We start from the raw sequence: 17,832 nt of genomic DNA, 5'->3' as shown, positions 1-17,832 counted from the left end.
TCGGAGGCAGGGCCGCTCAGGGTCCATGGTGACAACATCGACCCGCCGCTGGAAGAGGATCAGCACAGCGTCCATGATGCGCATGATCAGGTGCGGAGGCTTTCCCAGCTTCCGCACAGTGGCAATGTCCGCTGGCTTTATAGTCTAGACAAGAGAGGGAAACACTGATCAATGATCGTCATCTACGATGGGATGATGAACACTGTAATAAAAAACATTATAACTACTGTGATGTCTACATACATAATTTTAATTGTCTGAAAACATATTCAAACTAGTTAATTTGTGATAAAAAAGGGTGTTTGTGCGATTTACTATGTAACCCTATTTCAAACAGTTACTGCTCACTTTGAGCTTCAGTAAATAGGCTACATAATGATAATTATAGGCCCCCAATGCACAATAAAGATGACAGATAGCAGTAGAGAAAACAAGAGTAAATCTGTATTTATGTGATGTAGGAAGCGCTTTCATCTAAAGCAACTTCCAATATACCATTATGTGTGTCTTCTGGGAAGTCAACCAAATAACCATAGAACACTGATACTGTGTACTATTTAAGTGCCCTAGCTTGGACAAGCTCTGGGTGCATACGTCCAGGGGAACAAAAGGCTACATACCTGCAGGGCAGCCTCTGCTGCAGCTAGAGCAGGCTTGGCAGCTTCCAACTTGGACTCTGCCACCTTCTTGTCTCCCTCAATCTCGTCCACGATGACCTGGGCCTTGTCTTTGACCTTCTGCACCTGGGCCTTGACCTTCTCTGCTGCCTGCGCTTTGACGGCGACCTCTTGCAGGACCCCGTCGGCCTTTTGAGACGCCACGGCCAACTCCTGTTCTTTCACCGCCAGCTCTTTGGACAGCTGACTGATTGACTGCTCAGCCTCCATTAGCTTGTCCAGGCCTGAGGACACACAGAGAGAGGGGGAGGGGAGAGAGAGAGAGAAAAAAAAGGAAAAGGTGTCTGACCTGCTTTTCTCTCCACTAGAGTCAGAGGAAACTATGGCAAATATGGAGAAAGACGTTTAATGTTGCAATCCGTTATAACATGCTCACAAGGTTACCTGTATTCATACGTTCAGCCAGCACTTCTACGTGAGCTATTTTCTCCGAGTAGATAGCCTGGTAGCCTTTAATGAAGGACAGGTAGGATTTGGGCGTCACGTAGGTCTGCCGTCGGAAACGCTGAAAGTACTCCGTGCATGTCTCCGCCACCATGTCCTGGAAGGTTCCCATGGTGCCCACCACGCTCTGCTTGACCTCGTCCGTGCAGCGGAAGGCGTAACTGGCCAGGAAGTGCTGGGCGACGGCCACGAGGGCGTCCCGGGGCCACCGCTGGAACCAGTCCACCGTGCAGCCGGAGATGAGGCCCGGGAACCTGAGCGCTCGTGACCGCAGCTTCTCTCCCACTGGTGAGAAGCAGAGTGCCACGTGCAGGTTGCTGCGCACCCGTGACAGGAAGTAGTCGTACAGGTTCTCTGCGGTGGGCGGGCGGCGTGGGTGCTCGCGCTTCATGGCGGGGATGAGGTCCTGGGTGATCTCATCCATCTCGTCGCGGGGGAACAGGTTCGACACCTCTCCCGACGCCAGCACGTTGTTCATGTACTCCAAGAAGGCCTCGTCCTTGATGTCGTTGTCGGTGAAGATGAAGGTCACACCCTTACCCTGCTGCCCGGCGATGCGGTACAGTGTCTTCAGGTCCTCCATCAGGTTACTGACATTGTAGGTTCTGTACACAGAATGGAGTAAGGCCATATACAAAGATCTTCTAAAAGACATCTCTGGCTAAGGTGTAACCTGAGATAAATAAAGTTAATATATTTTAGATCATTAGTTACTAAGAGAAGTACCATCTTTTTGTTGCGGCACTTCTGCACTGAGGTAACTAAGCAGATTCATAACACTGTGGATGACAATTACGCCAACAACCCAGAATCTTGACCTAATGTTGTCTGTGGAACAAAAGCAAGTACCGTGTGAGTGTAATCTGGAAGCTCTGGTATCCAGCGACGAAAGAGGCTAAGCGAGTGAGGCTCTGCTTGCCTGAGCCCCCCACCCCCACCAACAGGGCATTACCCTGGGGGGTGCGTACGATCCGCGAGATCTTTACCAAGTGGATCATGGCATCCTGGTGAATTTTTTAAAGTACATTTTTGTCTTTTAAACATCTGGTGTCTTGACAAACTTGCTACCAACCTACAAAGGGATTGATGTTAATACATATATTCTAATCACATTCGTAGTTTTATTCTCACTTTTGAAAAAAAGCAGATGGTTGCTAACACGCTACAAATTGTTGCTACCACTGACAGTGCAGTCCCTACATGAGAGCCCTCTTCCTAACCTTGAAGAAGACCAGGTCCATTGCGTTGCCTCTGACGGCTTCATTGTACTGCTGCAGGTAGAGACCCAGCCGCTCTGACAGCGCCTGGAAGGAGGGGATGGGCTCGTATACTTTGGGGGTCTCAGGCTCATCGTCATCAGGCTCGTCTCCAGTGGTCTCTTGGGCGTCACGCAGGAAGTCCACAAAGTAGGCGTCCGCCTGGGCCTGCTCCATCCAGTCTGCTCCATGGTCCTCTGTCGCAATCTGAAGATCAGAGAGCACAAGGCACTGGGAATTATAATATTTCGGTTTAATTTTATTTGCTCCTATGATGCCATTAACAACGAACAACTTCATGAAGCCATACAGTACACGGGGGAAAGTGCAGATTTAGATGGAACAAAGTGGCGTTATGTCTTGGCTGAAAATACGGCAACTTACTTACTGGCTCAGCAGACAGCTCTCATTATTTCCGATACTTTGTCCAAAAAGTCTGGAAATCCACAGTGACACAAAATACTGCTGAGCCAAGAATTTTCCAAACTTAGTTCCATCACTATTACCTACCAGCAGCCATCCCTCAATCCATCAATCCACCCCTGACACAAACTCAGTGCCCAAAGATCATCATCGGGTGAAGGGCTGAGTAATTAACAGACAATTTGTAGATGACGCCATTTCTTCCACCTCCTCTTACCAATCAAACTTCACTTAGTGCTGTAAATAAACATGTCTGGTTGTGATTGCAATTGTTTATACTGGATATTAAAATATCACACACAAAAAAGAACTTTCCTCCATCACAAAATTAATTTAACAACATAATAATTATAATATCATTATGATTATTGCCTCTGTATCCATTATCCTGAAAGCATTAATTAAAGTCGTGTTTTAAAACTTATATAAGAGAATATAAGAATATAAGGGATATATAATATATGAGTATACATTTATTGTTTAAAGATATAGAAATAGAATATAAGAGAAATGTATCAAGGATTGATTTTCACTGATTTGAGGTCATAATCCCCAGCCCTAGTCTGAGGTGTCACTGACACTCACCCGTGCCACAATCCCATCAAAGATCTCGGTGTCCTTGAGGTCGACGAAGCGGTCGGCGATGACGCGGCAGCACTCGTGCCTGAAGAGTGGCATGAGCACCGCAGGCCCCTGGCACACTTCCGCCCGCACCGTCAGGATGCCCTGCCAGATACGACTCAGGTCCCGCAGGTTGAACACGTAGTGGAACTTAGCCGGGGAAGGCAGCATCTGATAACAGATGTTCACTTTGAAAACTTTTCAGAATGTGTTTATAAGCTTAATGGTAGTATGTCTGGTCTAGATTATAAAATATTTGTATGAATCATATTTCGTCATATTAACCAATTCTGTTGATTCATCCATTCTTTTCTGATGTTTATACATTTAGCAGACACACTGCAGTGACTGGAAACATAAAGTACTTCTGCCAGTACATCAGTAACTCAATGTTCTGAATGCTGCTCATGCCATTCCTTATTATCTGTCGAATGAGATTTTCCATCAGCAGGCAAGCCATGTTGTTAATGCCTCAAAATCTAAATTGAATCTCATATCAGAGTGACAGGGACTGCAGTCAGACTGCTGAATCAGATTTAACAAGAGCATCAATTATTATGTTGCAACTTGTCTGAATTTATTTTTCAGAAGTGTTTGATGACGCCTAGATTCAAGGCACACTAAGGGATGAATTCATGGTTAAATTGAAGGTAGGAAACCTGGTCATGTTTCAGCTCACTAAGGCATATGATTAACACACATACATACTTCATTAAAGTCAGAGTTTCATATTTCTCTATCAAAACTGAAGGTAGTGTAGTAGAAGCGGTCACCTTGGCTTTGACAGCTTGCCACACTCTCCTGGAGGTGGGCACCAGGGCACTGGCCAGAGCACACACCCCCTCGGAGAACCCCCTCTCTGGGCAGAAGTAGCCCTGCGCCAGGGTGTGGAAGATCTTGTCGATGGAGGAGTTGGAGGGCAGGGTGCAGTTGAAGATGCAGAACTGCCTCTTCAGCCGCTGGGGGATGTCGTTGCGGCCGCCCCCCGGATGGATCATGGCCGCCACCAGCTGCACGTCCACCACGGTGGTGAACTCACCAGGGCGCTCCAAGCTGTAGAAGCCCCCCTGCTCCATCAGCTGCCGGACTATCTCATTTGTGATCTTGAGTTAAGGAAGCGCAGACAAGAGCTCTTTAGATTCAATATTAGCATATAACACATTGTGTCATTTGTACATTTGACATGAAGAGAAAATGTAAAGTCATTGACTAAAAATGACACAAGGTTCTGAGAAGGGTGAGTTCAAATCAAATACAAATGTTCATGCATTGTCATACCAAGGTCAGGACTTTTCCTTCATTAGGAAAACATTTTGGTAGATGTCAAAATGACCTTCTGGGTCACTATAATCACTTGTGCTGATGGTTAAAAGGTGTGAAGTGATTATGGCAATAACAAGGTCAGAGATAAGAGGTAACTGACGTATCAGACGTTTGAAATAGTGAACATGAGCTGGTGTTTCTACACCATCCACTCAGTTCATACGCCACGGCTCACCTGGTCTCCCCACTCATTGATAACAGGCATATTAATATCATCCACGAAGACGGTCATCCTCTTCCCAGCAGGCGGGCCGTAGGTGCTGCCCATGCGTTTGTCTATGTAGCTCTCTATGGTCTGCTGAAACATGCCGGGCAGCGTGGCGGACGAGAAGTTGAAGCTCTTGCTCACATGTCTTTCCGGGTCATACTTACCGGTGTAGCCCTGAAGAATTACACAGATGTCTTAATATCAAGTAGTACACTGTAGTTGCACACTATTTGATTTCACTTTTAGTGATTTTAGAAATGCACTGTTTCATTGCAGACAATAAGCAAGGTATCATTTTTTTTCAATAGAAATGTCAGTAGAACCTTGATCATGACTGTTTTGGCAGTGCCTTGTTCACCAATGAGTAGCACAGCTTTGCCCTGTTGCATGATGGTCCGCATCAGGAAGTCCGTTCTGACGTTGTCAACGTTAGGCACAAGGATGGAGGCATAGTCAGGAATAAAATCCTTAGGATATTTGTACTCAGGGACCTAAGCAAGGAATAAGATTCAGTTTCAGGATTTTTATTCAGGCTCTGCAGTGTAGGAAAACATACTCAGGACACATCTAATGTGAATGTGACTCTACAATAGGCTGAGATCTAGGGACATACAAAAAAAGAATAATCATGTCCACATCTTTGGGTTGTAACTACTGTACATCTCGCCAAATCATTGTTCTAAAAGAAAGGGTCAGCATAGGACTGAATTAATGTGATCGGATAATTATGCTCTGTGAACTGCGTCCATCAGTAGAAAACATTCAAGACAACATTAACATCTAGAAGAATAAAATAGACTGAAGTGCTAAAATCACAATCCACACAACTACAGCACCTTCTTAGACCAGTGGTCCCACTCTCCGGCCTCGTTGACCACAAACTCAAAGATGGTCTGCTCCCCCTGGGTGTGAGGCAGACTCAGCGTGGCCGAGTGGCCCTTGAGAAACACCTCCAGCTTGGCCCTGTCTTCCAGCTCCAGCAGGGCCCCCGCTGACCACATCACAGCAAACACAAACAGCCGACTAACGTGACCCTGAGCGCCGTTCCTCTCTTCGGCCGAAGGCAGCAAGCCCTTAGGGATTCAAAAAACAAAACAGCTTGGAATCCCTGTGAAGTTTAAGCACAGGGTCTGAGAAGCTGATAAACAGAATTGTGAACTTTTGACTTGTTATTGTTCTTTAATGACCTGCAAGAGGTCAAGTGTCTGCTTGATGTACATGCACTCCAGGATTTGCATTTTGGGAGAAACCACAGTGAATATGAAGTTAATTAGGTCCTGTCAGAGAAAGCAGATGGAAAAAAAAGAATATGAATGGTGCATGGAATCACAAGTCAACGCTAATTGCACAGTATTGTATATTCCTAACTATTATAAATTATAATTTAAAAACTACAATTCAGACAAGGACTATCTCTAGATGGATGCTAGAGGCAAGATTAGATATACCGATATCTGAGAAGCGCAATCCTCATTTCCATAATGCTTAATGCCACAAAAAAATATCATTATGTGGAGTTCCACCCCTGTAACCTTTTTCATTTGAAGGAGGTCTCTCTGGCATTTTAAAAAACAAAAATAAACTAAATGTGCTACTTGTTATTCCCTGACCTGGTAGATGTTGTTGAAGCAGTTGAGCAGCACGTCTGCCTGAGCCTGTGAGATCTTGCGAAGCCACGCCTGCAGAATGGGCTGCCAGTCGAGCACGGAGGAGCTCATGAAGACCATGCCGTTGCGGGACACGGTGGCTGGGGAGGCGTTGTCAATGTTGTGGGGCTCAAACACAACCTTACAGTTGGGGGCCATGGGGATGCGATCTCCATTGGCCAGGGTCAAGGTCTTGTTGTCATCCAAGACTGAGTTCAGGTTCTCAATCCAGATAGCATCAACTGGACCATCCAGAACAATCCATATATGTTCACCCTAAACAGCATCAAGGGGAAATACACAGATTATACCATCACTTTTGGTAAACATAAACATGTCAACACAACTTCACAAACACAAATTTATTTAGCTGATTGTGAGTTTATCTGAACAAGGACAATGCAGTAAACACAGCAATTTTACTTCTAGTCATTCCACGTACATGAGGCTGATGCAAAGCTTCTGATACAAACACATTGTTCTTCTCTACCAGATGAAAAACCATTATTAAACTATTCAATACTGAATAAGCTAGCCCGTTTGTGTAAGCCTTCAAACCTTCTTTGCTTTGAGCGTTTTCCTCCACAGCGTTGAGAAAACGCCATCTGTCCAGTCGTTGGTGGCCACGTCCAGCGTGCCGAACATCTGCGAGGCTGTGATGGCTTTGGGGTTCATACGCATCTCTTTGTGGGGGGTGCCGCAGTCTGTCATGGCCTTCATTAGCGTGTGGATGCATGTGGTCTTCCCTGTGCCACTGGGGCCCAGCGTCATCATTCCTACAGGCCATAGGAACACAGCAAGGCTAGACTAGACTATACTGTGTGTATATAAAATTTGGAAGCTCCATGTAGTTTATGTATGTATTTATGTAGGTATATTACCATAAAACAATAATACAACATATCTATATCAACATAAATAACATAACTAAAATATATACATCATAGATAAAATATAGAAAAATAACAAATACAAGTCTGCTACAAAACCACTGGGTTAGGAGAATGAACAACATAGCAGTTAAACACAGTGGTTAAATGCACTTTACTGGCTATGATATGGAATTACACTGTAGTTAAATGCATCCTAATGGTTTGTGAAGTGGTCTTTCCAGTGGTACTCTATAGGTGTTCAAATATGCTCTATTACCTCTGTGGGTTAAAATGCATGGTGGTTAAATGCTGTCTATAGGGCGAGATGAGCAGCTCACCGTGTCTGACGAGCTGGGTCTCATAGAGTTGTACCAGCTTGAGCACCCAGGGAGGGTGGAAGATGAAGTCAGCTTGCTGCGTCTGCGCCTGGATGGCTGCCTCCAGCTCAGGGTAGCCTGCCTTGTCCAGGGTGATGCCCGGGAACAGGTCGTTGATGAGGCTCATGAAGAGGGGCTCGTCTTCATCCACCTGAGGCAACACAAAGGCATTTCATTCATGAACGAGAATTTCAGTAATAATATGGTAAATTAGCTATTCACAATCGTGAAATGCACTCGACAAACAAAACCATGAAGATTGATAAAAAGAAGTTACAAGAAAAGCAGAAAGAAAGAGGAGGAATACAAAGAGAGAGTGATTCAAAGCGATTACATCTAGAGCAATTAGACACATTTGTGCTGTCATTTTGAGCTAGTAGACAAGAAGTACCAGTTTGGAGAGGTTCATGTCCCGCAGCACCCTCATGACCACGGTCTTTTCAGACTCCGTGGGGTTAGCCCTTTTTACCGCACCAAGGGTTCTCAACACAGACAAAATGTTCCTCAGCCCAAAGTCATAGTGAACCTGCACAGACAAACATTATGATTTCACAGCCATGTTCCACATTGGCTGTGAAATCACAGCACAGCACAGTACAGCACAGCACAGCACAGTACATACTGCTGGTATTACAATAACATACTAACTATGCGATTATTAGTCTTCTTTGTTTACATTTTTTTTGCCAAATATTAATTTATTTAAAATATTCTCAAAGGCGTGAGAGGGAAGGGGGGCTCTGTTTCACCTGTTTGGAGAGCTGTTCTTCACACAGCTTGTACAGGGTGTAGAACTTGCGACTGAGGACTTGGTTGTCACGGAAACCGGCGCTGGCTAGCTTGACTCTCATGATGATGGCCCTGTCAGGAACCATCATGGCCACGGTGCGGAACTGGATCTTCAGGTTCTCAGGGAGCTCCTGACGGCCGGCGTACCCTGGGTTCTGTCACAATCCAGACAGAGTTGGGATGACTCTTTTTTCATATTTATTACTCACAAACAAGACTTGAAAGACTCCAAATTGGGTGTTTTTTTGTATATTTCACTGTAGTGGACACTGCACCCTCAATGGTTCAAATGTGTCTGCTACTGCACTCTGCTGACATTTGTACAAAAGTCTCTACTTTGAGGTTAAAGTAACGCAGCATAGCAGATTACAAAATTCTAAATGATCAAGGGATAAATATGAATATTGTCATTCTCTAAATAATAGCTTGTGGGTTGGCTGTGAAAAAGTTGGCCATGTTTTAAAGGCGCTTTCATTTCTGATTTCCTCACCATGGTCAGGAAGATTCCAAACTCTTTATCCATCTCTACCACGTCTCCGTCTGTGAAGATGAACTGAGTTTTTTTGTTCTTTTTGGCCTGAAGGACAATGTAGATCTGCTGTGCCGCCACGGACAGGACGGGGAGTTCGATGCGGTTAAACTCATCAAAGCACCCCCACGCTCCTGCCTGAGCCAAACCTGTTGAGCAAACAAATAACTCGCATTACACCTCTGACCAATCAGCATCTCTTGTGTACACAAAGACTGAAGTAAACACAACTCCAAGAATAACATGTTGTGTTACAGATCAAACTCTGTTCTTCAATGTCGCCATCACACATTTATCTAAATTTGGGTGTTTGATCATCTTGTATACAATATTGATTGCTCTTTAATATTTTATCAAAAACATTAACAATCGTTTGTATTTGTGTCTGCATACACAGCATCAGAATGATGAGAAGCTTTTGTTTTTAATCAGTGACTGCTGAAAGTAGGGCATGATGTTGAAATCTGAAAGTACTTTCAACTCGTTCTGAATTAATAACGTTTTTTTTTGCAATTTCATCCATTATTTATAAAAAGAAGAACATTTGTTGAGTCAGCGCAGCGCTCTCAGATGCAAGAATTTATATAAATATTTGCAGGTCTACCATTTAACACTGCAAGTCATTTTGCCAGCCTAACATTCTGTTCACTCACACAGGTGAATCATTAGAGGCAACCTTTTTTGATGTGATAAACTGAAAATATATTTTTAACTTTGACCTTGCCTAAAAAACATAGGAAGCAGACTTGAACATGAACATTAATTGCATGATATATCTGAGGTAAAGAGCTTTACATTTCATGCTAAAATGGCATAATACCCTTCAACATGCAAGGTAGGTCATAAATAAAACATTGTTTTTCAGTCATTGAAAGGGGCCATAATTATATGTGGTCACACACTGTTATCGTATTTACTAAATACATTCACAGACTATTTCCATATGGGTGACATTTTTTTGGGAGGGTTCTGATGGGTACCCTTGTAAATGCGGCCCAGTCCCCTGTAGTCCATCTGGTCGGAGCAGTTGAAGACCACCACGTATTTGCCTAGGCAGCGGCCCATGTCCTTGGTGGTCTCAGTCTTCCCTGTCCCCGCTGGGCCAGCAGGGGCTCCACCCATACTCATCCCCAGAGCCTGGGCCAGTGTGATGTAACATCTGAGAGAGGGGGAGAGAGAGAGAAAGGGAGAGAGAGGGATTATGTAGGAGGAGAGAGAGAGATTATGGAGGAGGAGAGAGACCAGAGAGACAGAGATAGAGAGAGAGAGAGAGAGATTATGAAGGAGAGAGAGACAGATCGGAGAGAGAGATATCGAGAGATCATGGAGTAGTGAGAGAGAGCAAGTGAGGATATATGAGATGAGGGACAGAGACAGGGAGAAATAGCAGGACAAAGAGGAATGAAAAGAGAGAAAGCGACAGACAGAAAGAATGAGTGTTAAAGAACACGCAACAATGAGCAGGAAAGGAAGGATAGTGCGAATGAGAAAAATAAAGAGTTAGTGAGACAGGGAGTAAGGGAGAGAGCGAGGGAGAGAAAAAATTGAATAAAGAAGAAGTTGACAGGGAAAGGAGGAAGGGAGAAAAAATAACGCTGATTCTCTGATTTGAGGAAGTAAATTGGTTTTGATATGGGAGACGCAAAATGGCATTCCTGATTAAATAGGTCATTCTCATTTGATGCAATACAGAAATCTGCACTTTATTCATTTATTTATTTATTTACTTTTGTAAATGTTTACGGGGGCTTTCTTTGCATCAATATATCTTTTATGATACAAGGATAAATCATGGATGTGGAAAATAACACATGAATATATCATATCATGGTCTGCCTTCTACATACTGCAGATTGTATAGAAACTCTGAGGTGAATTTAACCCGTCACTCAGGTTAGGAAATGTCTGATACGTCAAAAAGAGAAAGGACGATGAGCAGAGGAGAGAAGCTGTGTCTGAACCCTGCTGTGGCAGTGGACCGAGACGGGTCAAATGTTTCTCATCACGCCGCCTTTTATTATTCATCGGATGTAAAGGCATTTGGTGGTGGAGAAGTCTGTGTCTATAGAGAGATTCAGCCTTTCTATCTATCAGAGACAATACTGACAGGGCGCAAACACACACACACACACACACACACACACACACACACACACCCACACACGCACACACTCACACACACACACACACACACACACACACACACACACAAACACACAAACACACACAGACACACACACACAAACATACACATGCACACGCACACGCACACACAGACAAACAAATGATCTGTCTGGATCCATATCATCCATATGTATAGACACACCGGAAATATTCACACTCACGCAGACATACAGTATATGCACCATAGCACACACACACACACACACAGACACAGCTACACACACACACACACACACACAGATACACTCACACACCTGTCAGTGAGTGGGGTGATGACAAGCCTGTCTGTGCAGCCCAGGTATTCGTTACAGTAGTCAAACTCCACATCCGTGATCTGAATGAGGCACCTGTCCACGTCCTCAAGGAAGTAGAAGCGTGATTGCTTCTGCCACTCAAAGTCAGACGTAGACCTAATGTTCATGCGCACCTGATAAGGGGCAATCAGGGAGAGAGAAAGAGAGACAGAGAGAGAGAGAGAGAGAGAGAGAGACAGAGAGAGAGAGAGAGAGAGAGAGAGAGAGAAAGACAGAGTATGAGAGAGAGAAAGCAGATCTGTCATATTCTGATCTGCACTATAGCAAACTCATAATTCAGTCATTCAGCCACATGATGCAAAAGGTACAGTTCATTCTCCATCTTTGGTCTTACATATAGCGTACCCCTATGAAAAAGACAGTACAGTATCTAAAGATAAACAAGAAGGGGATCCAAACAGTTCAAAAAGGAACCCTTTGTCAGACGGACCTAAGTAGACCAGTAGATTGAAGAAATCTTTTCTGAAATGCTCGGATACGACAAAAATAGTTAGTGTTCCACCAGATTCCATCAAAATGAACTTAAGTAGCAAGACCAAATACGCCAGCATTAAGAATTCACACTGTTCTCAGTTTCACATTTAGTTGAAACCAGTATTCCATGCAATATTAATACAATTACTGTTAATTGAATATTAATACACTTGAGTGCACAAGTTGCCTAAGAAGAGCAAAAAAAGAAATGCTTGTTTTTCCTCACCAAATCATCAAAAATGTCCTTCTGGTGGACATGGATGGTGATGAGGGTCTCGTACTTGGTCCTCTCTATCTTGGTTAGATCTCGAGTTGTCATGTCAATCAGCTCGTTCAGGATGTCCAGAAACTTCTGATTGGTTGTCTGCATGATCTGTGCAAAGTAGTTGGGGTATTATGGGGGTATATGCATAAATTATATGCTAAAGTGTATATGTGTAAGGATTGATCAAAGGAAGGAACTGGACATATTTCATGCATTTTGCAGTAAAATTTAATTATAACAAAGCGCCTTGAGACAATTTTATTGTTTTGGCGCTATATAAACTGAATTGAATTGAATTGAATTAATGAACATTTCGTATTAGCTTGATTTCAAGGACATTTCACTTGGAAAACACCAGTGCTTGCATAGCCAACACAGCAGTCCCATGACACACATGGCTAGATTGCACTCTTTTGTACGTTCTGTAGAAATCCTGACCCAACAGACACACTTAATTTATGAAATCAGTTGTTTCAGTGAATAAATGTGACAGACAATAATAAATAAACATTACCATTTATTTAATTGATGAATTACATAATTATATTTGCACTGAAGTGGTTTCAACCTTTTTTGTCCCCTTGACTTAATTTAAAGGCTTCCTCTACCTTTCTGACTCTATCCTTAAACCCATATCTACACTCTCCCGTCCTCTCTGACTAATTGGAACGCCCCCTTTACCTCATTAATGTATTTGAATGCCTACCCCACCTTATTGTCTTCTTTTCATAATTGGAACACCTCCCCTACCTTTGCAGAATTGGAGCCCCTCTCTTATCTACTTGTTTATTTCACTGAATTGGAACACCTACCCCTACTTTCCTGTCTCCTTTGTTGAATTGCAACACCTCTCCTTTTTCCATCTTGTCTACTTTGCATATTTGGAACATCTCTCCTACCTTCTTGTCGGCTTTGCTGAGCTTGAGTGCCTCCTCAGCATCCCTGGTCCAGATTAGCTGGATGCCCAGCAGGCCCACCTGTGCGGGGAACACAGACTGGAACTCCAGCAGCTTGAGGCCTGCGTCACCGATGGCCATGTGGGCCTGGCGGATGATGCTGTGTATGGTGCTCTTAACGCCAGACAGCAAAAGGCCCAGCCACCCCTCCACGTTTCCCTAGAGAAACAGATGTGCTTTACACAGTCTACTACAGAGACAGTGCCAAAAGTCCAAAGAATGAAAAACAGTCCATAATAGAACCCTATCCAAAATATGGATTCTTTTTCCTATTTCTTGTTTCCAGTTTATTTATTGTAAAATCCCTTTTTTGACATGCAAGCTGCAATGTTTGTATATACAGTATGTGTTCACAGAATGCAGCACAACTATTATGTTAAATCAAATAACCTATATGAACACATCAGTCATCAGTATCTATCTCTGCATACCTGGGCACTGACAGGTTCAGTGAGAGCCACCGTTTCACCCTCCTGGGACTGGAAACTCAGAATCTGGTCGTAGTTTTTCTCATGGAAAACCACTCGGTTCACATTGTCAAAGAGACTCAACAAATGGGCCTGGATAAGCAGAGGAAATGGGAGTGTTAAAGTTCCTTTAACTAACCACAGGGAAGAAATATGTATCATAATATGTAATGATATATATTTTTCTATTCTTCCAGTCACTCTGCCCCTTCTGCAGGGAAATGTGTTAAAGCAGGGAAAAGGAACTGCTGGAGTATAAATGAGTCTAAAGTTGTCATCTCAACAGTAATCCTCCTCGCGCAACATCAACTTTCACACACACACACACACACACACACACACACACACACACACACACACACACACACAGACTTCACAGTGTGGAAATGTGCAACTACTCTTCAAAGGCAAATGATGAAGACAGCACAGAACAATGTAGCTGCTGTATACGACCAGATTCTTAGTAAGTCTCTTGCTCGTAGCTTGATTTTTCTTTCCCTTATATTTCGCACTTGGACAAAGGCGTCTGCTAAATGACTAAATGTAATGTAATATATCACCCCTAGCATACTACTCCAGACGAGGAAAACACTGTTACTATTCCAAAGCACCAGAATACATTAGTGGTAATGGGCTCAGACGTCTGGACACTTTTAAAGGAAGAAATATCCAGCTGAGAATATGACGCAAGAGCACAAAGAAAGACACATAATCCACACCGTCCGACAACTTCTCAATAAATTCTGTGTAAAAATCCCCAGAGACTTTAAATAATTAAGCAGTTCGACGCACCTGGATGGTGTGGGAGTCAGAGGCCTGTCCAAGGATCTCCAGGAGGACGGGGTCGGAGACGAAGAAGAAGCGGGGGAAGACGAGCCTCTTCTTCTCCAGGTAGCCGCTCAGGGATTTCTGACACACCTCCAGCTGCTCCAGCAGGTGGGGCAGCAGCTGGCTCAGCGTCTCGTCACCCACGCTGCACTGCACCACGCCGGGCACCTCGTGGGCACGCTGCATGATCTTCTGCCACGACTTGTCAATGTTCTGAAAGCGCTTAGCCTCCTGTTGGGTGGGGTCATCAGCAAGAGGTGGACACTTGTCAGATTTGTTTAAAAGAGATTAATACTGACTGAAAAACCAGTAGCTCATGAGTATGGTAGTTAATTGTAATTTGTAATTGTTTTGTTCTGAGAGCCTCTGACCTTTATATGTTGTGGTCAATCAAAACATATGATTATAATATATATTATAATATTAAAATATATTTTCATAATTTTATAATATGGTTTAATATGAACCAATACAATCTTTCCAGCACATCAATTAATTATTTGATGTGCACGATAAACACATATATCTATGAATATGAATTTAGAAAAGGCATAGCAAACCATATACAACAAATACATTGCCAGTTTAACTAGTAGGTGTATAGCTTTGAATGAGACCTGTGGGAGTTGTTTGGCGATGTCTCCGCCCACAAACACAGCCTCCAGGTAGATCCACAGGTTCTGCACCATCAGCCACTTCTCAATCACCTCCGTGGTGTTGGACAGCTTCTGAACCCACTGCTGGATGGTGGGCTTGAAGGGGACGTTGTACCTGTGCCAAAGGTAAGAGACAAAAAACATTTAGCAATATTATATAATAAGCCATGTATAATTTGCTGCAGACATTTTACTAGGCAGCATTGTTTATGCCTCAGTAAGTTAAATTGCCCTTTACACAGTATGCCTTTTACATCTACATTGGAATTCATATTTACATTGATTGACAGTTACCTGAAAAAAGTGGCGATAAATAGTTTCTCTACAACTTCTACATCTCACTATTTCATAGCACATGTTAGGCTCAATCAGCACAGCACTGGCAGTTATGAAAGGTCACTAGCAGATGTACCAGTTCTCCACCGATCAAAAGCATCATGGCTGCATGGTAGCACTGCATCACCTGTTACTCATAAGGGAAGCTAGGATCATTAGGCTGTCCTCCATCAGGGCCACCTTCTCTGCAGTGTCTGAGCCCTTCAGCAGCAGTTCCCCTCGGTTCCTGAAGGGGGCAAAAGTGAACGTGTGGCTACTCCACTCGGCCACCACATCTTTCAGCTTGGCCTCAATGTCCCGCTCCTTCACAGCACTGATGCAAACATCCTGCATGGGAAATAATGAGTAGGAATATGTCACCCTTTTCTCACCTTAACCTCTTAGAGCTGGCATCAGTTATTTCTAGGTAACAGACTGCCTATAAATGTCTTTTGGTAGTCATACAAGTTACTGTGTGTTCTTGTGTGTACATAAAATGTCCACATTACTCAGTGGTGTAGTCCAGGGTATACGCAGGTATACGGAGTATACCCACTTATTTTTCAGTCAGCATTCCGTATACCCACTTCTCGAAACAGGACGTTTATCCTGTGTTGTATGGGCTGCTTAAGAATAAATGAGAGTATACCCACTTCTCCAGGGACCACTACACCACTGACATTACCTCAATGTCCTCTTTGTACTGTAGTAAGGGAGCCTCCATAATGTTTCTGAGAGAGAAATTTGCTGAGTCAACATCGAAGCTGTGGCCTGTGATGTCACTCAGGCGTTGCCAGTGTCTGCCCATCATAGCCTACAGAGCAGAAGAACAGTGATATCAAAGAGGAGTGGGGGAACAGAGGGAAAACACTCTTCATTTTACCTTTCAAATGGCAACTCTCGACTGTTCACTGTGTCCCACACCACCTAACCACTGCCATATAGTTTCAACAGTCTTTGCCTACATGCTACCATGTAATGTAAGAGTATCAGTGTCTCCCACCTTGTTTGCCATCATGTAAAGGAGGGGGCACGTCTCATTGAAGTCATCAATCTTCTTCTTCAGGTCACAGAAGGCCTGCCATTCCTTCAAGGCTTTGGGGAGCTTCCGAATGCTTAAAAGAAAGAGAGGGGTGAGAGGTCACAGGGATACTCCAAAGACTGTTCAATTAACCATAACACAAGAAAACAAGAAAGCAACAGCATATGTTATTTACACAAGAATGAATAAATTGAGCAATACACATTTAATTCATAATTGCACATGTTATATAAAGTTTTAAATTATATATAAGATATGTTATGAATGTATTATTGCAAATTCAAGCATAACTATTGACATATTTAATTTACTTAGATTTTCATTCCATTATAAACATACAGCATATTTGTGCAATGCCACACTGTCTATATGTGCAATGCCACACGGCCTATATGTGCACTATACTATACTATATGTGCAATGCCACAATGTCTATATGTGCAATGCCAAACTGTCTATATGTGCACTATATGCACTGTCTTTATGTGCACTATACTATACAGTATGTGCAATGCCACACTGTCTTTATGTGCACTATACTATACTATACTATACTATACTATACTATACTATACTGTATGTGCAATGCCACACCGACTGTATGTGCAATATACGATGTGTGCAATGGCACTCTTTCTGCATGAACATTACGGTGATTTACCGATTTTGAAAGTCTTGGAGTTCATTGTTGATCTTCTCTATGTTAAGGTCAGCCCATTGAATATCATAGTAGCCATTCACACTGTCAATGACGGAGTTGTAGAGGCCATAAAGCTTGGACAAAAGAGATAGCTCTCTTTTTATGCGCTGAAGGTCAGGATATTCTGCAAGAGGCATAAATTACATTGAAGGGATAAAAAAGCAAACCTCAAAAACATCATTAACTTGCTATGCACTGCAAAATATATTTGGACAGATATGGCCTTTCATCATAACATTCAAATGATGAAAAGTACTTGCAATACAGAGGATTTCTTCTGTATTCTGATAAAAAAAATGATTGTCTATAATTTGAATATTGACCTTCTTATGGAAGGAACATCCATACATCTTATATTCAGTTTAATCCACGAAAAACCAAATTTCTTCAAGGACTTCAAGCCAGAAAACGTAGAGTGCTACAGGTAAAATGGTGAAAAAAGTATTTTTTTCTCTTTTTGTCCCAT

The 17,832-nt window shown here is 43.0% G+C and overlaps 1 protein-coding gene across 1 annotated transcript in view; it reads right to left on the bottom strand.

The window, feature by feature from the left end:
* The window catches only part of dnah5l (dynein, axonemal, heavy chain 5 like), a gene marked incomplete at its 5' end in the record, with an annotated part of 58,608 nt that overhangs the window by 20,403 nt on the left and 20,373 nt on the right, over positions 1-17,832 (bottom strand). The window contains 28 exons of the mRNA XM_080855217.1: positions 1-144; positions 621-901; positions 1,062-1,726; positions 1,971-2,125; positions 2,342-2,584; positions 3,386-3,592; positions 4,195-4,524; positions 4,920-5,126; positions 5,276-5,443; positions 5,789-6,025; positions 6,140-6,229; positions 6,563-6,874; positions 7,157-7,374; positions 7,809-7,998; positions 8,239-8,373; positions 8,597-8,791; positions 9,127-9,314; positions 10,146-10,324; positions 11,604-11,776; positions 12,364-12,510; positions 13,302-13,517; positions 13,790-13,918; positions 14,618-14,884; positions 15,271-15,424; positions 15,773-15,972; positions 16,310-16,438; positions 16,628-16,739; positions 17,328-17,490. The exon at positions 1-144 is cut by the window's left edge and continues 72 nt beyond it. Of these exons, the coding sequence (XP_080711343.1) occupies positions 1-144; positions 621-901; positions 1,062-1,726; positions 1,971-2,125; positions 2,342-2,584; positions 3,386-3,592; positions 4,195-4,524; positions 4,920-5,126; positions 5,276-5,443; positions 5,789-6,025; positions 6,140-6,229; positions 6,563-6,874; positions 7,157-7,374; positions 7,809-7,998; positions 8,239-8,373; positions 8,597-8,791; positions 9,127-9,314; positions 10,146-10,324; positions 11,604-11,776; positions 12,364-12,510; positions 13,302-13,517; positions 13,790-13,918; positions 14,618-14,884; positions 15,271-15,424; positions 15,773-15,972; positions 16,310-16,438; positions 16,628-16,739; positions 17,328-17,490 (5,834 nt within the window). The remainder of the gene's footprint in view (positions 145-620; positions 902-1,061; positions 1,727-1,970; positions 2,126-2,341; positions 2,585-3,385; positions 3,593-4,194; positions 4,525-4,919; positions 5,127-5,275; positions 5,444-5,788; positions 6,026-6,139; positions 6,230-6,562; positions 6,875-7,156; positions 7,375-7,808; positions 7,999-8,238; positions 8,374-8,596; positions 8,792-9,126; positions 9,315-10,145; positions 10,325-11,603; positions 11,777-12,363; positions 12,511-13,301; positions 13,518-13,789; positions 13,919-14,617; positions 14,885-15,270; positions 15,425-15,772; positions 15,973-16,309; positions 16,439-16,627; positions 16,740-17,327; positions 17,491-17,832) is intronic.

This window comes from Sprattus sprattus (assembly GCF_963457725.1).
Source record: "Sprattus sprattus genome assembly, chromosome: 17".
Taxonomy (NCBI): Eukaryota; Metazoa; Chordata; class Actinopteri; order Clupeiformes; family Clupeidae; genus Sprattus; species Sprattus sprattus.
Note: the sequence above shows the minus strand (reverse complement) of the source record. Positions and strands in the feature narration are given on the sequence as shown.